Source organism: Leptodactylus fuscus, chromosome 10 (assembly GCF_031893055.1).
Source record: "Leptodactylus fuscus isolate aLepFus1 chromosome 10, aLepFus1.hap2, whole genome shotgun sequence".
In the NCBI taxonomy this organism is placed as follows: domain Eukaryota; kingdom Metazoa; phylum Chordata; class Amphibia; order Anura; family Leptodactylidae; genus Leptodactylus; species Leptodactylus fuscus.
The window spans coordinates 18,854,968-18,879,605 of NC_134274.1; the positions used below are offsets into that span (position 1 = coordinate 18,854,968).

Genomic DNA, 24,638 nt, shown 5'->3' on the forward strand with positions numbered 1-24,638 from the left:
GGTCTGGCCCAATTACACTGAAGCCGAGGTGTACGTAGGTAAATATATAGGGTTTTTTTTTTTTTCTTCCAACACGGGTGTGGACGCCTTCACAGCTGGGCTATTTGGAACACCAAACCTCTGGTCTGTAAGGAACCTTGTTTGGCTTAGAGTCATGAATCGTAATGACAGATTTCCTAGTGGGGTTTCTGGGAATTAAATGTTGATGACAAAGGTCTGACTCCCGGCACCCCCACTGAATGGCTACTTGAAGAGGATGTGACATCACGTGGCCTGTTTGCAGCTCAGTCCCATTCAAGCGGATGGGATTGTACCGCAATACCAAGCTCAGCCACTATACAGTGTATGGCGCTTTGCTTTTGTATTCAATGAAGGAGCTGCAGTGCTTGTCCTCTTCAAACATCTGATTGTGGGGCTGCCGGGTGTTGGACCCTCCCCATAGATTTTGATTGATGACCCTATTGAACTCAGTAATAAATAAATTTGTAGCATGTTAACCCTAATGGGGAAATGGCATAAATAAGCCATACTTGCGTAATATACCCTCTGCCCTGCTCTGGTGACCCCTCCGATCCTGCAGTGATATTGTCACGTACATCGTCCACATGACCGGCTTCAGCGTTGAATCTTTTATTTTTGTATACAGCATGTGACCACTGAGGGCGGTATATAACTGCAGGACCAGCATAGCAGCCCTGGCGTCAGTAGGATTGTCTATTTTTATATAGTTTCCTCCTAGTACCCAACTTAGTATCTTGACCCAGCCCCCTTATCACATATCCATAAGATGGCTGATCAGGGAGTGTCCCGCCTATTGTACACATGACTATGTTATATCGGTAAGCTATGATGTGACCGCTTCTCCTCCCTTTTATTTTCTATAGGCGAGTACATTTTTGCCTTGAAGGGTCTTCAGCAGACGACCTTCTGCAGCGCAATATGTGAGAAGTTCTGCGACCTCTTCTGGGATGACCACCTACTGGAAAACCTCTACAAGATTATCAATGGCAAATCTCCTCCACCTATCAGGTGCGATACATATGGAGTGTTGGTTTCACTTCAAAGGCCATGGGACGTTGCATTCTTTGGTCACATGGCCTGATCACAGCTCAGTCCCCACTATAGAAATGTACAGGCTTGTGCTTGGCCTGTGCTCAACTCATTGTTGCAGTTGCTTTAAAGAGCTGATCAGCAAGGGGCCCGCAGAGTTGGACCCCTGCTGATCTTTAACTGATGACCTATTCTAAAGAAGAGGCCATCTATGAGATCGTGCAAGCATGACAAAAACATCTGAGCATGTCAGTAGGCTGAGGACTTCATGTATAAGACATCTGATCACGTGATCCTCCACCATGATCTTCTCCAGCCTGATATTTCTTGTTGCTCTCCATCTGTGCCCATATATGACCTTGATTATTTTTTTCCACAGGAAATCCTCGACCGATTCTTCTCTGAACAATAATCCCGCTCAACTTGGAAAACAAATTCAAAGAAAACCACGAAAAAATAAGAAGCAAGGACGATCGACCACCAGTGAGCTGACCAATGTATCAGAAGGAGAAGAAGCCACAGACGGCTCCTCACACGCCACCGAGCAGGAATCGCCACCAGAGTCCAACTACTCCTTGTCACCTGAGGACATCGACGCAACAGTAGACAAAAAGCCACCAGGTACATTTTATGGCACAACTTTTGACATATGGCCAATTGGCACCAAACATTGGGACCCTTGGGCTGTTTTTGCACAATTCACACACGTGTCAGGGACTGAGATTACTGCAAGTTCATGGTGTAGATTTGAGTTTTGAAGATGTGCCTATTTTTTTTGGGAAGCGTGTGCCTCTGATGATGATGATGATGGTGGTGGTGGTGATGTGGACTTGGATCTTTCCAGGGGTATCACAGCCCTATCAGCTATTTGGTAGGGTTGCCAAGAGTTGCCCCCCCATCGATCTAATTCTGATGGCCTATCCTTAATAACTGAAAGGCCCCCTTTTAAAGGGCTCGTCTTGAAGTTTTACCCATCTTGTACTTGATATAGTTGATGCTGGATTTGGGGAGTCCCAGCTGGCTCCGACCCTGGTTCCTATGACTGAAACCAGTATCCAGTCCCCAGTTGCTCCTCTTTCTTCCGCTTCTTCAGTTTTATATAGTAAAGTCAGCCCCCAGGGTAACTAGTGGCGAAAACGGGAGAGGTGGGAGGAGGCAAAGAGTGCCGTGGGTGCTAGATCTGAGGGTATGACCCAAGGTCAGAATCAGCCCGTAAATATCAAAGCATGAAAGTAAAGTAAAACTCCCTGGACAACCCCTTTAAGTGGCTTAGGTTGATATGCAGTACCTGACACTGGCCATGAACAGGGGTGGCGCACTTTCCAAGCGGGAAGAAATTATTATTTTATAATTTTTATTTTTTTTGATAATTTACTGTTAGAGTAGATTTGGGGAGGGGATAACTTATTGCTTATCCGCTCTGCCCATTGTAATAACTCTGCTAATTTTCACCACTTGCCTGGTTTCTCATCCTGAAATCCCTCTTTCTGAGCACGCTCTGTTATTCTATGGCATTTAGTCCTTTCAAGAAAACTCAGTGTGACTTCTCCCCCTTGTGACCTTTCCCTGTTCCCTTTAAAGGTCCTGAGACGCAGGTGGCGTTGGGCACAGAGAGTCACACTTCATTTGATGAGACCGACATGACTGATTCACCACCGCAGAGCACCGATAAGGATCAGCAGCCGCCTGCCCCTAGAGCGCCAACGGGAAGCGAAGAGAGCTTTTCGTACGCAGCGTTCCCGGACTGTAACAGTCTTTGTGTCAGCCCCGACTTCAGCGAAGAGAATGAAGAAGTGAAGCAGCGCGAGAGCATGTCCATATCTCCGTCTGAGCTGTACAAGTGCAGCTCAGGGTGGTCCAGCGCTTTCTATGGGGCTGAGATGTTTGACCCTGATGTCCAGCACTATGTGACCATACTGGGGCGACAAAAAGATAAATGTTCAAAGAGTATGGAGGCCAAGAGGCTGGTGAGTGTGTCTGCTGGTTATTGTAGTTCTCATGATAGTACAGACCATGAAGCTCCTGTGGGTATTATGTAACCTTAACGGGGTGTTCTGAGTATTACATGATCATGACCTATCTGATCGGTGGGGGTGTCAGACTCGGGACCCCCACAGATCATCTACTGAAAGCGATTGAGCTCTGGTAGTAGGGCCCTGGAAATCCAGTGTAAAAGTATTATCTTTGATTGTAATATTGATCACCTCCTGGGTCCTAAGGATCCACCATTTTGAAACCCAGAAGCCCGATTCTTCTTATCTTTCACATCTACCGTTGTGGGCGGGTTCTGGTGGTCCTAAAGACAATCAGTTGTCCCCCAATTCCACAAATATCCGCAGGATCGGCCAAGTTATACGCCTCCTAAAGCTTCCAAATACACACAGGGAGCTTTAGGTTAGGACTACTTGGTGGTTTTGGCTGGGTGAGCCATTGCATGGACAAAATGGTAGCGTCTTGCTGCCGAGATCACAACTAAGGAAGGTCAAGGTGTTTAGGTTCCGACATCACAGTTGCTACAAATCCAGGCGTATTTCTAGCTACCATTGCAGCAAGTTATGGGTTGAAACGTGTCCACATTACTTTAGTTAGGTGCAATGCTGCGATATTTGGACGTGCGTTGCGTTGAAGTAGTAAAGTTGCGGTGTAGCCCTAGCCATATAAGCAGGTAACATAGTGTGTTTCACTCTAGCTCTCCTGGCTCATTCTGCCCCCAATATAATGATCAGATACATCTTGCTACCCTGGCACTTTTTGCAGATACAGATGACGTGTTACACAAAGTCCTCTCTGCCATATTTAATACCTTCTCCATCATCTACCACTTCAGTAGCTGAAGCCACTTGTGAGCTGGACTCGCTGGTGTAAAAATGAATAGGGATTGTCCCTGGAGCATCACATTAACCTCCGCCTAATAATATTACAAAATGAAGTGAATAAATCAATCTTGGAATATCCTCCTGGGATTTACCATTCACATTATAGTAATAAAACGCCAGATACATTTTTAATTGTGTGAAATTTAATTTTATTTCTGCCTTTGTAGGAACTTGAACAACAGCTCATGATCGAAACGAAAAACTACAGGAAAACAGTGAAGCTCTACCAGAACCTAATGCTGAAGGGGAAGAGGAATAAAGGTAAATGGCGCTGTCCGGATGGGGCCATGTACAAGGGTGTGGTACATGGAGCCTTTCCTATATTATAGGCAGCCACAACCTGCGAGGATTGGCGGTCATGTGATTCATAAAGGGGTTTTCTGAGGATTAACCCTTCCACTGCCAAGGGTCATTGGAAATTTTGCACCTCCAGTAGCCAGAGCAATTGTCACTTTTTTGAGATGGACAAATCAAACCTAAATTGCAACATTAACAAAAGCATCCAACCCCCCCATACCTATATATTTATTTAAAGTAGACACCTGCAGCATTGTCAGAATGCCACTTGGTACTGTATACGAACAGGCACCATGTAATTTAAAGTGAATGTGCTATGAAAAAATGCAAATAAATGTATATTAGTTGTTAAAAGCGGAAACCAAACAAAAAATTAAATGCACCAAACCTCCTAAAAATAAGAGTTCAACATGTGCAGAGTTCATACATATCACTATGGCCTACACCGGCATGCACGCGTCTTCAGAAAATCGCTAGAACTGGAAGGAACAAAAATCTGCTTTGAAGCTGGAAATGTTAAAAAAGTATCATCCTATAAAATGTAGGGATTACACACCATGAAAAGTAAGTGAACCCCCAAACCCTATATATTTTTTTAAAGTAGACAACTGAGAAGATTACAAATGTCTTAATGGGTCATCAATATCCACATCCACCGTCATGCAACTTTGCGACCAACACAAATAATTTGTTGAAAAAATGCGCTAAAACACATATTTGCACCTAAAACTCATGTTCAATCTCACATTCATATACAAAATGCATTTAAAATAGTAGCTTATAGTGTATACAATGTGTATATATACTATATGTACCGCAATTATCAACTACAACAAGAGCTCGGACTCCCAAAAACCCTAATACAGAAGACAAGCAGGATTTTGCTGCTGTTCACTAATATGTTAAAAAGCTATACTGCACCTACCAAACTGTGACTGTGATACCAAAATCTAACTTTTTTCAGAGTACACAGCATACCGTATATAAAAACACAATTTAATAGTTCATATACACTCACCGGCCACTTTATTAGGTACACCTGTCCAACTGCTCGTTAACACTTAATTTCTAATCAGCCAATCACATGGCGGCAACTCAGTGCATTTAGGCATGTAGACATGGTCAAGACAATCTCCTGCAGTTCAAACCGAGCATCAGTATGGGGAAGAAAGGTGATTTGAGTGCCTTTGAACGTGGCATGGTTGTTGGTGCCAGAAGGGCTGGTCTGAGTATTTCAGAAACTGCTGATCTACTGGGATTTTCACGCACAACCATCTCTAGGGTTTACAGAGAATGGTCCGAAAAAGAAAAAACATCCAGTGAGCGGCAGTTCTGTGGGCGGAAATGCGTTGTTGATGCCAGAGGTCAGAGGAGAATGGCCAGACTGGTTCGAGCTGATAGAAAGGCAACAGTGACTCAAATAGCCACCCGTTACAACCAAGGTAGCCAGAAGAGCATCTCTGAACGCCGCACAGTACGTCGAACTTTGAGGCAGATGGGCTACAGCAGCAGAAGACCACACCGGGTGCCACTCCTTTCAGCTAAGAACAGGAAACTGAGGCTACAATTTGCACAAGCTCATCGAAATTGGACAATTGAAGATTGGAAAAACGTTGCCTGGTCTGATGAGTCTCGATTTCTGCTGCGACATTCGGATGGTAGGGTCAGAATTTGGCGTCAACAACATGAAAGCATGGATCCATCCTGCCTTGTATCAACGGTTCAGGCTGGTGGTGGTGGTGTCATGGTGTGGGGAATATTTTCTTGGCACTCTTTGGGCCCCTTGGTACCAATTGAGCATCGTTGCAACGCCAAAGCCTACCTGAGTATTGTTGCTGACCATGTCCATCCCTTTATGACCACAATGTACCCAACATCTGATGGCTACTTTCAGCAGGATAATGCAATGCCATGTCATAAAGCTGGAATCATCTCAGACTGGTTTCTTGAACATGACAATGAGTTCACTGTACTCCAATGGCCTCCACAGTCACCAGATCTCAATCCAATAGAGCATCTTTAGGATGTGGTGGAACGGGAGATTCGCATCATGGATGGGCAGCCGACAAATCTGCGGCAACTGTGTGATGCCATCATGTCAATATGGACCAAAATCTCTGAGGAATGCTTCCAGCACCTTGTTGAATCTATGCCACGAAGAATTGAGGCAGTTCTGAAGGCAAAAGGGGGTCCAACCCGTTACTAGCATGGTCTACCTAATAAAGTGGCCGGTGAGTGTATACAACCACCTTCATGCAACTTTGCCGCAAACAGAGATTGCTAGCGAAAATTGCACAAAAAGTCAAATTTGCCACTAATGTGCAGATCAAGAAATCCCTTTCTGCAAACAAAATGTACTGTCCATAAAACTGCAATATGTGAGGAGTTCATACATACCACACATGTATATATTTACAGGGGCGGGTGTTAAAGAATCGCCAAAATCGCAGCAATGCGCCATCCCATTTTGTGCATGCAAATTAAATAGCACTTTACATAAAAATGTTATTTTCCATCCCCCTATAATAATTTTAGCAATCTATACGTTCATCTCTAGTGATAATCGTTATTACTATTATTTTAGTGTGTAACGGACATCACTAGAGACGTATTTTACTGTAGAAAGCTCAGGTATAGACAGGACAGGGATTGGGTGAAATGTAAACTTTATTCATGACTTTGTGTATATGTTGTGCAAGTATTTAGTGCGAGTTTTTTTTTTTTTTTGGCGCTGTGACCTGGACAATGGTAAACGTCTGGCTGATAGCGCCAATAAACTTCCTGGTTATGTTCAGGAGGTATAACATAAGAATACCCCACTAGTAAAGCTCAGGGGGGAATTACATTATACCTGTATGTGACAATCAGAGACAAATATATAGTATGTTCTCTGATTGGCAGGAGAATGGTTAACAGGGACATAAGAGTCCCTGCCACCCCCCTCCTGGTGTCACATACAAGTTATGGAAAGAGTCAGATTGTTTTTCTGTCTCTGTTCACTCTGCTGGGCTGCTCGTGCCCCCTCCTTTTCCGGTTACAGTTCGCAAATTGCTTGCTTAGACAGGAGGGCGGGGGGGACACTTTGGAGCTCTATATCTTTGGACTGCATCAACATATCTTGACGCTTTAAAATGCATTTTAAAGAGGAGAATCTCATCTTTAAAATATCAAGAACTTGATGATTGAACTTACAGTTTTTGAGCGATTCACTGTTGAAACGCTGTGGGGAATTGAGATCTGCAGTTGGATCTCAATGCCAAATAGCGTATTCAACAGTGAATCGCTCCAAAACTGTAAGTTCAATCATCAAGTTCTTGGTATCATGTTAAAGATGAGATTCTCCTCTTTAAAATGCATTTCAAAGCATCAAGATAAGTTGATGTAGTCCAGAGATATCGGCATTAGTAGGGAGGACGTAGTAGCTACGTCCTCGGCTACTGTGGTGCCACCTTGGGAGGACGTAGAGCTACGTGCTTGGCAGTGAAATTGTTAAATTATGACCTATCTGATTGGTAAGGGTGTCGTACTCCGGACCCCTACAGATCAGCCACTGAAAGCGATCGAGTGATGCTTCCACTTCAATGTCATATTAATGATGTCATATTAATTTGCTTGCACCTCAGTCCCATTCCTTATTTACTGTGACCATAGGGAATGCTGTGTGAGCTACATGCAGTTGTCTAGTAAGACGGCCATACACATCAGACAAATGTTGTCCAACCTTTGGGGGTGTCCTGATATTCCACTGATGGCAGATTTCAGGGGAAAGAAGGATCAGCCATGTTAAATTTCTTCATGTCAGACATGTCTAGCGGAGGCTTCCTCCTCTCTACCCATTGAGGACAAATCAGTGGTTGGCCAAGACAAGTATGCATGTGTATTGGGGCATCAGAAGGAATAGCTGTCTACTATTCACTAAAGTTTGTGTAAATAAGTTTTCCCATGTCCATATTTGTAGACCATTAAAAGTTAGATTTTTGCAAATGTAAATTATTAAAAATTTTGCAGTTTTTTTTAAACATTTCCTCTAACCGTCTTAGTGGTTGGTTGCCAAAGGATTCGACCATAAATGAATTAAATCCTAACAATCTCAAAATATGCGATTGGTCGCCATCTTGTATCCATTGTACGTATTCTATATCTTCTTTTTTTTTTACTCTAGGCTCCGACGTAAAAGAATTGTTACCTAAGCTCAAAGGACATTTGGAAGAAATGAAATCGAAGGTGCAATTTCTTGAACTGGCCAAAAAATTGCTTCAGGTACGTCTGCTGTCCTAAAATTCATCGGCTGAAGAGAAGTCGGCCAATTCTCGTAAATAATTCAGTTCCCCAGAACATAACAATTTTGTTGCATCTTTCCACCTGAAAATTTATGAATATTGGGTTTGCCATTTATTTTGTCAGTAATGGAAATGAGCGAACTGGATTTCGTCCTGAATTTTCCAAAGATTTTGTGTAGTGTTCGTACAGAACTTTTAGGGTTGGTCACCCGTGAACCAGAAGTGAAATTATTATACTTTGGGGTTATCTGAAGCGACAGGAGAGTAATAAAATGTTTTTGCCCCACTCCCTGCACTGTCAGCTTCTTGTGTTCTCCTGCACACTGGTTAAAGTGAAGCTGCGAGTATATGCCGCTCCGCTTTATCCAGTGATATCTCTAAATCAGGGGTAGGGAACCTTCGGCTCTCCAGCTGCTGTGAAACTACAACTCCCAACATCAACATACTCCATTCACTTCCATGGGAGTTTCAAGAACAGCAGAGCAAGTATGCATGCTGGGAGTTGTAGTTTTGCAACAGCTGGAGAGCCGTACGTTCCCTATCCCTGCTCTAACTCAATGGGGGCTTTGTTGTAAATGATGAGAATATAATCTGTGACCTGTTATATGTGTGGTGACTGAGTCGTCTTATCCTTCTATCGCTCTCTACTTGAAGGTTTCTTATGCTGAGCAGTGGGGTCTGGAGTCTCGGGACCTCCCTACAGTGGCTAACCTCGCTAGTCTTACATCTCTAAGCTCCTCTGACAATGACACCTTCCTGCTCACGTATAATGAGAAGGGCCATAAGCGAGACAACACATCCAAGAACCTCCAAGCTGGGACCCCCCTTGGGTTGCTGGTACACCTCTACTCCAGGTATGTCTACTGTGTAATACTTGCTAGTGACATGGAGTTCATGTGAGATTACGTAGCATCGACCCAATATATATAAGAATGGTATATAGGAATCTTGTTTTTGGGGTCTGAAATGAATAAATCAGTAAATTTTGTAAAATCCTGGATTCTGCCCTTGTGGCTTTACGCGATGCAGCTGGAAACCCCACAGTTATACGGAAAAGAAAATAGAACTGAAATTGTCAGCTGTCACCTTGTATCCTGTACCCCCCCCCCAAAAAAAAAAAACAAGCGCATACCATCAACACCCGGGACACCTGCTGATTGGCGAGGCTGCAATGTTTCCATGTCTTGAAAGAACAGCACTATATAGTATATAGTAGTTTTGCTTGGTGTTGTTCTCCAGCCCCACTCACCTGAATGGGACTGAGCTGCACACAGGTCATATGACAAATGAATGTGACATTGCTGGCATGTGGAAGCACCTCAGTCACTTCACTCAGCTGATCTGTGAGGGTCCTGGATGTCGGACCACCAGCAATCAGATATTAATGACCTATCCTAAGGAAAAGTCATTGATGTAGAACTCCCATAAAATCCTTTTAAAATGTTAGAAGCTTCCTAAAATAACAACAAAAAAACCACAATGTTGAAGATGAACATCTCTGAACTGTTACCTTAAGGAAATAAAGAGATTTTGCCATAATATACAGTGTCTTGCAAAAGTTTTAGGCAGGATTGGGGGGGGGGGGGATGCTGCAAAGTAAGAATGCTTTCCAAAATAGAGGGAGTTAATAGTTTATTTCCACCAATTAAAATAAAGTAAATGAATAAAAGAGAGATGTAAATCCCATCAATATTTGGTGTGACCTTTACCCTTTCCCTTCCATCAGTTCTTCTCAGTACTTGCAGACAGTTTTTGGCAGAACTGGGCAGTGAGATTGTTCCCATCGTCTTGGAGAACTAAGCCCAGATCTTCTGTGGATGTTGCTTGCTCCAATCCATCTGTCTCTTTCAAGTAGTCCCAGACAGACTGGAGGATGTTGCGATCAGGGCTCTGTTGGGGTGGGGGGTCATATCATCACTTCCAAGACTCCCCCCTAGTCCTCTTGTATGACATATCTTAAAGTGATATCCCCCCTCCACCATTGAATGGTTTTCTTTGTATAGTAAAATGTTATACAATATATTAGTTTCCAAAATACTCTCTTTATCAATTCCTCACACTTTTCCCCATCTCTGCTTGCTGTCATACACAGAATCTTTTCAGTAGATATCAATCTGTCCATGGTCATGTGATGGACACACAGATGCATGGCTCATCACTAGGATTGAGCCGATCTTGAGATTTCAGGTTCGTTTTTAAAATCCGATTTCCGATCATTTTCCATTCGATCCCGATCCCAATGCAAGTCAATGGGATTTTGTAAATAATTGGAGATTGGATTTTAAAAACAATCCAAATGTTGGAATCCAAAAATTGAACGCTTTAATTTTTAGACTCTATGCTGTGTAGTAAAAATCCCCCGGCTACTTAAGTCCCCCTGCTGTTCATTTACCTGCACAGAAGCGCTGCTGATCCACGCTGCTCTCGCTCCTCTTCTTTGTACTGTGCATGTCTGCAGAGCACCGTATGTGACCCCACCTCCCAGGCTAGTGTTACTGATGCTGGGAGTAGGCAGGGCTTGTTGTGACTTAGGAGGGTGGGGACCGGTACAGTACCTGCCCACACTCTCCTAAGCCACAAGCCCCACCTTCTTCCTAGGTCTGTACACTAACCTGGGAGCTAGAGGCGTGCACAGACTGAGAAAAGGCGAGAAGAGAACAGATGGGGAGCGGCAGCGGATCTGTGCAGGCAAGTGGACTTTTCTATCGACTCTTCTGCTTCGTCCCTGCATTATCGTATAGATGTAGATCTCAGATGTAGCAGAGCTGATGAGTATACGGTAAAGCAGGGACGATAAAGAAGAAGAGTAGATAGACAAGTCAATGTACAATAATGCAGATGTAGTAGAATCGAGGATACGGCACAGCAAAGAGGAAACAGAAGAGTACATAGCATCTACTCTTCTGTTTCCTCCCTGCTATGGCATAGGAATGAATGCATGCAGCCGGCGCGCAGGGGGTTAAGCGGCCAAACACCGGCACAGGCTGTATGCTGGCGGCATCCATTCCTAACATTGTTAGCTTTTCCCACAATGCCAGTAGCAAAGTATTGTGGGAAATGACCTCGATCCTGCCTAAAAAGATCGGGATTGGAATTCTGATCGGTCAACCCTACTCATCACATCACATTACAGTTACCAGAGCCGTGTGCTGTGCCGTGCACCAGTGTCTCCATCACATGACCAGGACAGGTTTACATTTCCCCGGAGTAAGCAATGAGATACTTTCTATTCACTGACTGCAAGAAGAGATCTTTAAATCCAAAAGGGATAGATGCAGAAGGTAGATTGAGAACTATAGTTAACAGGAAAGGGCACAGCAATAGGATGTATAGGAAAGAAGGAAACCCTTTGTCTTTTGGTTGGTTCTGGTGGTCTGTACAGCCCCTTATCCCCCCTCCCCAAAAGAAGAAGAAAGGGAATATATATATCTATCTTGGCCTTGGTGAGGGGTATGCGTACAGTAGATAGATATATATATATATATACATATATATCTACTGTGCACATACCCCTCACCAAGGCCAAGAGTACCCCAGACCTGAACCTGTATACCTACGTAGTTTTTAGACCCTAAAAGTTGTATAAATCTTTGATTCTTTTTGTTTCAATTGGATGTTTCCACAAGAGACAGGCTATACCATAAATATGTCACACAGTGCTAGGACACACACCTTCACAATGTATTTATACACTTCCAGGAGGATGTACAGAGGACCAGTCCGCTTGCATCTGCACCTGTGATGGATTATGTTCCCTGCAGTGACCGCTTTTCATTGTATTTTCTAGAAATGCAGTAGTGGATGGCTATGTCCAGCAGTTCTTCTATACCTTCCGATACTTCTGCTGCCAGGAAGATCTTCTGCAGTTCCTTGTTGACAGGATTAACAACACGTTGCCAAGGTTGGTTTGCCATATATTTAAGGATATTTCAACTCAGTTCATGACTCAAGCATTGCCTGGCAGACATTTTTTATTCCTTCGTGCACACCATCAGCCAACCAAAATGGACATGTTGGGGGTTTATTCCCTGGTCACAGTTACGTGGCAGATCAACCTTGGTGTAGGATGGATGTTTTTAGAGTTCCAAATCCCCTCTGTAGCCTGCAGTCACCACTAGAGGGAGCTCTCTGTTTATTGTACTGCCTAATAGCACAGTATACAGTCAGACTCTATTGGATCAGTACAGAATTCAGGACCAAAAATCATTATTAAAGGGGTTTTCTGGGACCCTAAATTGATAAACTATCCTTAGGATCGGTCATGTATGAGACACAGGCAGAGGTCTGACACCTCTCCCCCAGCCAATCTGTACCTCTGTATAGTGGCTGTGCTTGGTAATGTAGCTCAGCCATTTCACTTGAATGGGACTGAGCTGCGATGAGGCCATATGACCGATGTAAGGTAGACTGTGAATCAGAAACTTTGCTCGGGGAGCGCCACTGCAGCTTTACACAGGGGTCCCAGTTTTCAGACCCCCATGGATCTTCAGATTTAAATGTCCTAGAAAACCTCTTTAAGCTGGCCGTGCACATTAGATGATGGATGTTGTATATGATGGCTTGTGTTTGATGAGTTTGTCGTCCTCGAGCTATCCCCTCACAGCAGATGTCAGGGATAATAAGGATCATGCACTTGGGTTTCAATCCTTGTATTCTGGGACTAATAAGCCACCACCAGAGGGGGTCTGACTGCAGCGCTCCCCCCATGTGTCTCGTGTATGGCCACTCTCAGTATGACTGTCACAGCTTGTGGTTCTAGTTTCTACTGTAGGTAATGAATCCCATATTACTATTATTCCGCCAGACAGAGGGCGTTAGATACACTGCAGGCTAACAACATAGGAAATGTGGCTTCTCTGTATTAAGAAGGGGGGGGGCACATGTTTATTTGTCCCCCTTCTATTTCTGGTTTAATCAGTTCAAGACAGTTTTTCTCAGTTTGTGGTCAGACATTTGGTGTTGAAAGTGCAATTTCATTTAGTTCATTTCAGAATTTTGTATCCCTGGTTTGTGTAATACATTTATCCTAATTGTAAGTAATTTTTGTGAAAATAGCAAAGTTTTACAGTTGCCATATGCTATGTGAAATACTGATGTCTTCTCACATTGTGGAGAGGATTTTGGCCACCCACAGGTTCCAGTAGTGAATGCTACCTCTGTACCCCCTAAAGTTACGGCTTGGTTCATTTTATATACAAGATATTTATAACTTAAAGGGGGTTGTCCAGGATAATTCCCCCCCCCCCCCCATGCACCTGTCCCCAGTTCTCCAGGGTCTCCCAGTGCTGTTCCTCCAATATAATTTTTGAGGGGAGAAGGAAGGCTTCTTATGGTTTCTTTATCAGTATACAAGCGCCCATTGAATACTGTGTATATAGCAGTCTGGAAGCTATAGGTGGTAGTATACGGCCTCTGTGCCTTCTTCTAGCATCTATTTTTAAATGCCTTTGTGCCTCTGCCCCGTCTGACAAGAACATCAGATGGACGGCAAGTGGGTAAAATGAAGCTCATGACATGAATACATTTAGCATATATGGCGGCCAGCATTTTGTAATGTTCTGTTCTGTGATTCCAGAGAAGATATGGACCCCTCTTGTATGGACGCCAAGATCTACCATCGGTCACTTGTGCTTCTACAAGCCTGGATTGAAGAATGCTGCCAAATTGACTTTTCCATGAATCCAGATCTTCTAGACAAGCTCGAAGACTTAAGTAACTCCCAGGTGATTTGCTGATCGATGGCAGAACAAGCGCGAGAGTGGCTAAGACTAGTAGGCATGTTACTGGGCTGCAAACACACATGCAGGTTTTGGTGCAGGTTTTAAGCCAAAGCCGGGTGTGGATTCAGAAGGAATGAGAAGTATAAAGGACAATGTTATACTATAGGGTTTAGCTCAAAACCGCATCATATACTGCATGTGTGTTTCCAGCCTAAGTCTGGATTTTACTACTTTTTCGAGTGAGTTAGAGGAGAAACTGAGATCAGAGGATATCGCTTTATGGCTACTAAGTTGGGTTTCTATGCTGCAGCAGCCACATGTGACCAAACTCCCATCAACCCAAAATGGCTGCTTGATATTGAAGTTAATACCTTTTGGATTTACCTTCAAAATCATTCAACCATTGGCCACCATGGATGGAGTTCACTGTATGCAGCCACTGCTTCATGTCCGTAGGTCATGTTCGGGTGTATGGACATATCATTGGGCTTCTCAGATCTGGTGACATGTCCCCTTTAAGTCCATATAGTGTTATCCATGCATTATCAGTGATCCTGTAATAACATATGCGTCCAATATTTCAGATTCTTCCAAAAGATGAGCGTGGTGAATATCTGGTGTCGCTGCTCCAGGAGCTCTCCAATAAGAAGTACACCATCTCCTCTCCCACCCTGACTTCTGAGAAGAGGGATGACACCAAATCTCTGCACTCCCTGTGCACAAAGTTCTCTGAAGATAATGTTTCTAGAAAGGTTTGTTTTCCCTTTGCTTCTGCTCTATGACAGATCCAGTATGTATATTTGTTCGGTATAGTGTTTATCAGTGATCCTCACAGTCCCTGCATACAGTCATAATACTCTCTTTGCTTAGTGTTATCATAAAGAGGACCTTTCCCCACCTCCACCAATTCCAGGCATCTGTGAATAGCTGCTGCGCCACTGATTCCTGCACTGTTGGAAGTGCTGTTAGTGTTGATGCCTGATATACTTTTTAGGCTCTGTTTTGTTAGAGCTCAGAATCACACCCTTGCCTGGTCCTGCCTGACCCCTTACCCTGACGGTATAAAAACTAACATATCAGGCACCAAACTAACAGCAGTGATTGCTCAGGAATGGTGGGGCTAGAGAAAAAATTCCAACTGTGCTGGAATCACTGATGCATCAGATTATTAAATGTAAAAAAAAAAACAAAAAAAAAAAACTGGACTTGTTGGAGAAGGTGAAATGTCCTCTTTAAGTAGGACTGTGAACAGTCTACTTTATGCCATCACATCCCCTTTTCACATGTTGTACTGAAAGTCGTATTTCTTAAGTGGCATTCACTTGGAGCAAAATAGCGCAGATACCACGCGTATTATGGCGTTTTCCCGCGCGGGATCGGTGGCAGAGTCCGCTTGGTAAAAAAAGCCTCTCCTTAGAGTTCTATAGGGAGGCTTTTTTACCATGTGGACTCTGCCACCGATACCACGCGGATAAGTGCCATAATACGTGCAGTATTCATGCCATTTTGCTCCGTGTGAATGGCCCCTAAGTCTCTGCGCCATTTTTTCTGACAGGCCACATTTTTCAATAATCATTAGATTACATTTTCTGTGTGTATGTGGTGGATTCTTTGTATGAATTGTTTTTTGTTTTTTTTTAATGAATTGGATATTTATTTTGGGTTGCAAAACATTTTTGTAATAGAGTTTTGAACTGTTTAGCATTTGGAGCCTGCCTGTATTACACTACATTGCAGACTGCAGATAGCCGTTCCCATCAGCAATCGCTTAATACAGGTCCTTGTTTTGCAGAGCTTTAACTGGAGACTCTCTAAAGGCAATGGACTCCATATACCTCATCACAGGGAGAAGCAGTACACTATATCGGCAGCCTTGCCTCGGCCATGTTACCCTGGACTTGTAGAAGACCTGTCCTCGTACTATATCAAGGGGGAGGAGTGCGGCACATACTCTGTACACGAGTGCAGCGTCCAGCAGATCGCTACTCAACTGACTTTACTTCAAGAGGTTGGTGTATACTCATTTAACTGTGCCTATAAAAGGATATCTAGACCAAAATACCATTAGGTGGCCGTACATATCAGACACGTCATCAGTTTTACCATGTAATGTGCATTGACATGACTGTGAATGATGGGAGTGAGTGGAATCGCTAGAGCTACGATAAAAACATTCACTTCAATGCAGCCTGTAGGGGTCACTGTTGTATCTTAAGTAGCAGATCATTTTTATAGCATGAGGGACATGCAGCTTGTATAAGAAGACCATGTCCTACATAATGTATTTGTATCATCTCTATGGGCCATGCACAAGATAACAACATACTGTCAGATCAGTGGTCTGAAATTCCTAATGTGTGACCAGGTTTACCTCCGCACCTCTATACTCTATATTACATATCACATTTCATGGGGCTCTTGATATTATCATAACTGTGAGAAGGAGGATAGTTGGGTGTAATTATTTTTACGTTAAGTTCTACCAGATTAATTCTTACATATGAGCAGAGGCTATATGTACCAGTGACCCCTAGAGGGCGCTAAAGCTCCTCCTTGACTGCTACAGATATAACTGTGTTACTGTCTGAGTTAGAGGGTATCTGCCTTGTGACAGAGGTCAGATGGACAGGGGCTTAAGCTATGCCATGTGTCCCTCACCCTTCTTATCAGCTTTCTTAGGGGTCCCTGTATACAGACCACCTCAGTACCTGCAGATCATACTGACATGGCAGAAGTTTTGAGCAGTTCCTTTAAGATTCTGTTGTGTCCTGATATAATAAAACAATGAAAAAAAAATGGAAGACAAATTGTTTCTGGCTGGAAAACTTTATTGCTGGTAAAACCAAAGCAGCTTTTCTAGCGGACTGTAGACTGAGCAGGTGCAGGACTTGCCTTAGACCTGAGACTGACTGGTGGCCATGTTTACACTACGCTGGAGACTAGGGCTCTGTTCACATGGCTGAAAATAAATAGGAGTTTTTAGTCAGTCATCCGCCTTTTCTATTCCGAGAGCTTTGACTTTCTGCAGCTGAATATCGTCTCCTGCTTCCATAATGTTGTGCCATTACTCTGATTTTGGGGTGGAATCCCATGCCACATGAATGTATCCTAACTGGCGGGGGATGGACTGTGCCCAGCGAAATCCACCCTCAAGAATAGATTAGAAGATTGAGATGGTGCAAAACATGAATATTTATGAGAATATATTACTTAAATACTGTAATACTCCCCCCAAAAAATGATTAAATATTTTATATATATATTTATTTTTATGGGTTTTTTTTTTCGTCTTCCGATGAGCCAGTGATTGCGTATGGAAATGCTGACCTATATCTCTCCTTCCACTTACAGGTTATTAAATATAATTATAGAAATTACCCTGTAAATTGATATCTAGTATACACGACGGCTTCCTCTCCGCTAAATTATACCGCCATTATGGCCTCATCACGTCGCACCTTGGGGATCATTATTGCTAAATGTCTGAAGCTTTTTTTTTCTTCCTTTGGCAGGAAATGTTTCAGAGATGTCACCCCGTCCACTTCTTGAACTCCCGGGCACTAGGAGTTAAAGACAAATCCAGCAATGTTCCAAAGTAAGTCTGAAGATAGCGACCCAAGGTCAAGTCTGTACATCATGGGGGTGTAGTGTGCGGCTCTGGGCTGGGGGGGAGGAAAATAAATCCATGGCCAAGTTAGATACACAAGCGGGGTGCAGGTGTCCTGATAAAGTGATCGCGAGCTGAAGGGGGGCATAGTGGTCTGAAGATAAGCATGACCTCTTACTGGGGGCAGACTCTGACAGGTCTCTATATTAGCCAAAATGGCACAAAAATAAGCTATATGTTGCCATTAGGAGCAATGATAGTATATAGCCAGTTCATAACTATGAGACCCCCACCGTGCTACTATCTACATTGACAGGCTTATGTATACTCTGCAGGGATGGGGGGGTTGTAATTCCTTCATGAATACATTAGACATTTTTGTTTCTCTTTGACTACTGTATATGGAGAGAGTGTGACTGCACGGTCTGACTACACAAGGTTTGTCTGTAGTCTGTTACCATGGTGTGCCAAGCTGTGTACACAAGACTGTATAATATTTCCTGCTTCATGTTGTATCAGATGCAATGAATGTATGTTAAAGAAACCAATTGTAAAGGTGGGCATAATCTTTAATCTGACTATGCTACCCTTACGTGGAATCATTGTGCCGCCTTGTGTAGTCTGACCCTGCAGGCACTCGCACTCCTTTTCTGTCTGCTTGCTAAAGGTAGGGAACAGATGAGAGTAAGTACGATTGGGGATCAGACTGCACAGGTTTGGCTGTAGTCTGTAGGTATGGAGAGAAATCTGCATTACTCATAGACCCTATATAGTTTAGGTCTATCACATTGTTCTATAGCACATCGGTGGTAGAAATCTTAGATTCGGGCTGCAGATCCTGACACAATATATATGATAACTGGCAAATATGCATTAGATATGGTGTAGTACATAGTATAGCGCAGACATATAGAAGTACGGTATGTATTTGATTCCTTTCCTAATCGGAGCGTTTTGCGTTGTTGATAGGACATTTTCCTTGGAGCCTCTTCCCGCCGAGGTTTGCAGTCTCTTCTCCCCTAACTGCACACAGGACAAGTATCTGCTTCAGATGTTACGATTTGCAGACAATGTCAGTACTTGGGTGGCTGCTGAGATTGTTACCTGTCACACCTCCAAGGTTGGTGTACATACTTCCACATATGTGTCTATAATCCTGACAATTGAATCCAAATTGCATTCTCTGCACAGTCTCACTGAGCTCCCTCTAGCCCAGACTCTCTACCGCTCTCCTTCTTAATCCCGCCTTCTCTCTCTCTTCCTTTCTTATTCCCTCCTTCTCTCTCTCTTCCTTTCTTATTCCCTCCTTATCTCTGTCTCAGGAAAAAGTCTAATTCTGTTTTACTGTGTAGCCAATAATGTGTATTCCTAGGTGTGGGTATTATGTATTCTATAGGCCTGTTCTATAGTTACTCCTTGTAATTAGTATTTCCGCTTTGTAGTTACAGACGAGCATCCTGACAAAACTTCTTCTTGTTGCCAAATTGTGCTATGAACAACGAGATTTTGCAACCGCGACTCAGATACTGTGGGGACTTGAACACCTTATAGTGCGGCAACTACCGGTGAGATTTTTTGGATTAAGAAAATACATTTTAATTATTATATGTTTAACAAAGTAATAAAATGCTAATGTTCTGGGTTTTTTTTTTTTTTTTTTTAAGGCTTGGAAAAATTTACCTACAAAAGTATCTGAAATTTTGGAGGAACTTAAAGCTGTGGAGGTAAGTGTCCTTTTGTGCACCATTATGTAATGTGTTTACACATGCACTCACACACATACTCATACATACATACATGCGTGCACATACACACAATCATACATATACTCATACATATGTGCGTTCACATGTGTGTGTGTGCGCAAACTGAAATGGCTGTTGCAAACACCAAAATATTTAGAACTAAAAATGATTAATAGGGGTGCCCAAACTTTTTCATAGAACTGTACTCAGGCACCCTGGACAACAAAGAGGTAACATCTAGTCCAGAGAGATATATTTGATTGTGGTCAGCATAGCAATGTTATTGAAAGGCAGGAGATTCTCTGAGTTGGGAGGCAGAACAGGAAGTGGGCGTGGTGAGAAGACTGAATGTGGGCGTATTAGGAGAACCAGGTGTGAGAGGGTTTCTAACAGAAGGGAGTGTTCCACTGAAGGCAGAGGAGGTCAGAATAGTAACTTATGGCGGTTAAAAGGTCATTAGTGAATTTGGTTTGGGCAGGTTCTGGTGAGCAATGGGGTTTGTAGTAAGAACAGTGGGATGGGGTGATGGCTGGAGAGGACGTATTGAAGGATGGTTTTAGTATAGGTGTGACAGTTGCATGGAAGGATCCATTGTTTAGGTATTGGTGTTATAAGGGTTTCTCATTGAAGATAAGGGGTGCTAGACCAAAGCTAATGGACAACACTATTTTTAAAGGGGTTGTCCCATCACAAGGATCCTATCTATACTGCTTGTTAGTGTGGATGTAAGACTTTTCCTAAATACATTGCTTCAGCAAAACGGCTTTGTTTGTCCACTATCTTACTTTATTCAATTCTTTGTGGCCACAGCCCTGACTTATCTGCTGCTCTCAGGGGGGAGGGAGGAGGGGCTAAGTGCAGGGAGTGAGCCTGTGTATCTAGCTATTCCTGTGTCTACACCACGTGACCTAGCTTCCTGCTATCAGATAGAGGAGAGGAGCTACTTCCATTTCTTCTGTTCTCCCAGTTATCAGGCTAGCTAATTCAATTGTGTTCATTATGGCAGAGACAGGCAGTCTCTGTATGTAACACAGAATGGAGTTGCTGCTGCCTGTACTTCATAGTCCAATATGGGTGGGCGGAGCTAAACGGCAGGTTGCATGTGAAACCCCGCCCACCAAATGATGCAAGAAACCAGGAAGAAAGAAGATTTTACAGCAGTGAAAACTGGTGAGTATGCGACGTGGGAATACCCCTTTAAAGATGAAATTAGGATTGGTTTACACTAGCACTTGTATTCTGTCTGCATGGACGGAATCCAATCACAATTGCAAGTGATGTGTTTGCAAAGCACATATAGCCCATTATAGTCTGAGGTTCGTTTCTTCTGGATGGAATACAAGCGCTAGTGTGAACTAATAGAGATGAGCGAACACTGTTCGGAATCAGCCGATCCGAACAGCACGCTCCCATAGAAATGAATGGAAGCACCTGGCACGTACACTTTGCCGGCGGCCGGTCGCCATGCCAGGTGCTTCCATTCATTTCTATGGATCGGCTGATTCCGAACAGTGTTCGCTCATCTCTATGAACTAACCCTGAGGTAAAAATACTTAAATTATTTAGAATTTATATAATTAAGTAATTTTTGGAAATGTAATAAAACTGATTGTAAAAAATACATAGTATTAATGTTTTATATATAACCTGTACACAGGTAATACAATACACACACTCATACATACACTTGCATGCACTCACTTTCACATGCACTCACACACAGGTACACGCACATACACTTGCACACACACTCACACTTGCGCACATGCATGCACACGCACTGATACACTCATACATACACATGCACTCTCACAAACCTACACGCACTCATACACACACATGCACTCACACATACACGCACAATCATGCACTTGCTCATGCACTCATACATACGTACACGCGTACACACACATACACTTGCTCATACGCATACATGCACGCACACACACTCATGCTCGCTCATACATGCACGCACTCACTCATACACACACGCACTCGCACATACATGCACATACACACGCATTCGCACATACACGCACTCATACACTCGCACATACATACATGCGTACACACTCATACATACACGCACTCACACGCATGCACATACACATACATACATAAACACACTCATATGCACTCATACATACGCACGCACTCGCACATACATACACTCATACATGCACGCACTCGCACATACATACATGCGCACTCATATGCACTCGCACACTCATGCACACACACTCGCACATACATACATGCGCGCACATACGCACGCACTCGCGCATACTCATGCGCACTCATACATATGCACACATGCACACACACTCGCACACACATATGCACTCATACACTTATGCATACATGCGCGCACACACACTCGCGCACTCATACATGCGCGCGCGCACACACCCATACATATGCACACACGCGCACGCACTAACACATACATACATGCACACTCATGCGCGCGCACACTCATACATATGCACGCACTCACATACATGCGCACTCATGCGCACGCACTCATACATATGCACACATGCGCGCGCACTCATACGCACGCACATTCACGCACGCACACACACTCGCGCATACATGCACGCACTCATACATATGCATGCACACACTAACGCGCGCACACTCGCACATACATGCGCGCGCGCGCACTCATACATATGCATTCATGCGCTCACACACATACATGCACACTCATGCGCACGCACACACACTCGCACACATGCACACTCATGCGCGCGCACTCATACACATGCATACGCACTCATGCTCACACATGCACTCATGCGCGCACACATACATGCACACGCACTCATGCTCACACATACATACATGCACACTCATGCGCACGCATGCATACATGCGCACGCGCACTCATACATATGCATACATGCGCGCGCACATGCATACGCACTCATGCTCACACACTAACACATACATACATGCACACTCATGCGCACGCACTAACACATACATACGCATACATGCGCGCTCACACATGCATACGCACTCATGCTCACACATACATACATGCACACTCATGCGCACGCACTCATACATACATGCACACTCATGCGCGCGCACACACACTCATCCGCACGCACTAACACATACATACATGCACACTCATGCGCGCGCACACACACATATGCATACATGCGCGCGCACACACTCATGCGCACGCACTAACACATACATACATGCGCACTCACACATACATACATGCACACTCATGCGCGCGCACACATGCATACGCACTAACACATACATGCACACTCATACATATGCATACATGCGCACGCACACACACTCGCACACATACATACGTGCACACTGATGCGCGCTCACACATACATACATGCGCACTCACACATACATACATGCGCACTCACACATAAATACATGCACACTCATGCGCGCGCACACACACATATGCATACATGCGCGCGCACACACACTCGCACGCACTCATGCGCACGCACTAACACATACATACACACTCATGCGCGCGCACTCATACATATGCATACATGCGCGCGCACACATGCATACGCACTAACACATACATACATGCACACTCATGCGCGCGCACTCATACATATGCATACATGCGCACGCACACACACTCGCACACATACATACGTGCACACTCATGCGCACGCACTCACACATGCACACTCATGCGCACGCACTCACACATACATACATGCGCACTCACACATAAATACATGCACACTCATGCGCGCGCACTCGCGCGCACACATGCATACGCACTCATGCTCACACATACATACGCGCGCACACATGCATACGCACTCATGCTCACACATACATACATGCACACTCATGCGCACGCACTCATACATATGCATACATGCGCGCGCACACACTCGCACTCATGCGCACGCACTAACACATACATACGCATACATGCATACGCACTCACACATACGTGCGCACTCATGCGCACGCACTAACACATACATGCGCACTCGCACGCACGCACTAACACATACATACATGCGCACTCATACATATGCATACATGCGCACTCACGCACACGCGCACTCATACATATGCATACATGCACTCGCACTCATGCATACGCACTAACACATACATACGTGCGCACTCACACATACATACGCGCGCACGCACGCACACATACATGCGCACTCATGCGCGCGCGCGCGCGCACACTCACACATACATACATGCACACTCATGCGCACTCATACATATGCACGCACACACACACATACGCACTCACACATACATGCACGCGCATGCGCTCATACATACACACACTCATACATACGCACGCGCACACATACATGCATGCGCACACTCACCTGTGTACTGGTTATATATAAAACATTAATACTATGTATTTTTTACAATCAGTTATATTACATTTCCAAAAATTACTTAATTATATACATTCTAAATAATTTAAGTATTTTTACCTCAGGGTTAGTTCATAAAGACGACCGAACACTGTTCGGATCAACCGGTCCGAACAGCACGCACCCATAGAAATGAATGGAAGCACCTGGCACAGTGACAGGCAAAGTGTACGTGCCAGGTGCTTCCATTCATTTTTATGGGTGCGTGCTGATTCGAACAATATTCGCTCATCTCTATTAGTTCACACTAGCGCTTATATTCCATCCACACAAACACCCCTCAGACAAAATACAATTGCAAGCAATGTGCCGGCAAAACACGCGAACCTCAGACTATAATGGGCTATATGTACTTTGCAAACACATCACTTGCAATTGTGATTGGATTCTGTCCATGCAGACTCCTTCCAGACAGAATACAAGTGCTAATGTAAACCAATCCTAATTTCATCTTTCAAAATAGTGTTGTCCATTAGCTTTGGTCTAGCACTCCTTATCTTCAATGAGAAACCCTTATAACACCAATACCTAAACAATGGATCCTTCCATGCAACTGTCACACCTATACTAAAACCATCCTTCAATACGTCCTCTCCAGCCATCACCCCATCCCACTGTTCTTACTACAAACCCCATTGCTCA

The 24,638-nt window shown here is 43.9% G+C and overlaps 1 protein-coding gene across 1 annotated transcript in view; it reads left to right on the plus strand.

The window, feature by feature from the left end:
- Nucleotides 1-24,638, plus strand: part of KNDC1 (kinase non-catalytic C-lobe domain containing 1) — a 65,858-nt gene that overhangs the window by 34,381 nt on the left and 6,839 nt on the right. The window contains exons 15-28 of the mRNA XM_075258483.1: nucleotides 885-1,029; nucleotides 1,430-1,671; nucleotides 2,632-3,017; nucleotides 4,094-4,187; nucleotides 8,386-8,483; nucleotides 9,158-9,357; nucleotides 12,291-12,404; nucleotides 14,079-14,226; nucleotides 14,808-14,975; nucleotides 16,016-16,231; nucleotides 17,736-17,818; nucleotides 18,800-18,950; nucleotides 19,273-19,395; nucleotides 19,495-19,554. Of these exons, the coding sequence (XP_075114584.1) occupies nucleotides 885-1,029; nucleotides 1,430-1,671; nucleotides 2,632-3,017; nucleotides 4,094-4,187; nucleotides 8,386-8,483; nucleotides 9,158-9,357; nucleotides 12,291-12,404; nucleotides 14,079-14,226; nucleotides 14,808-14,975; nucleotides 16,016-16,231; nucleotides 17,736-17,818; nucleotides 18,800-18,950; nucleotides 19,273-19,395; nucleotides 19,495-19,554 (2,228 nt within the window). The remainder of the gene's footprint in view (nucleotides 1-884; nucleotides 1,030-1,429; nucleotides 1,672-2,631; nucleotides 3,018-4,093; nucleotides 4,188-8,385; nucleotides 8,484-9,157; nucleotides 9,358-12,290; nucleotides 12,405-14,078; nucleotides 14,227-14,807; nucleotides 14,976-16,015; nucleotides 16,232-17,735; nucleotides 17,819-18,799; nucleotides 18,951-19,272; nucleotides 19,396-19,494; nucleotides 19,555-24,638) is intronic.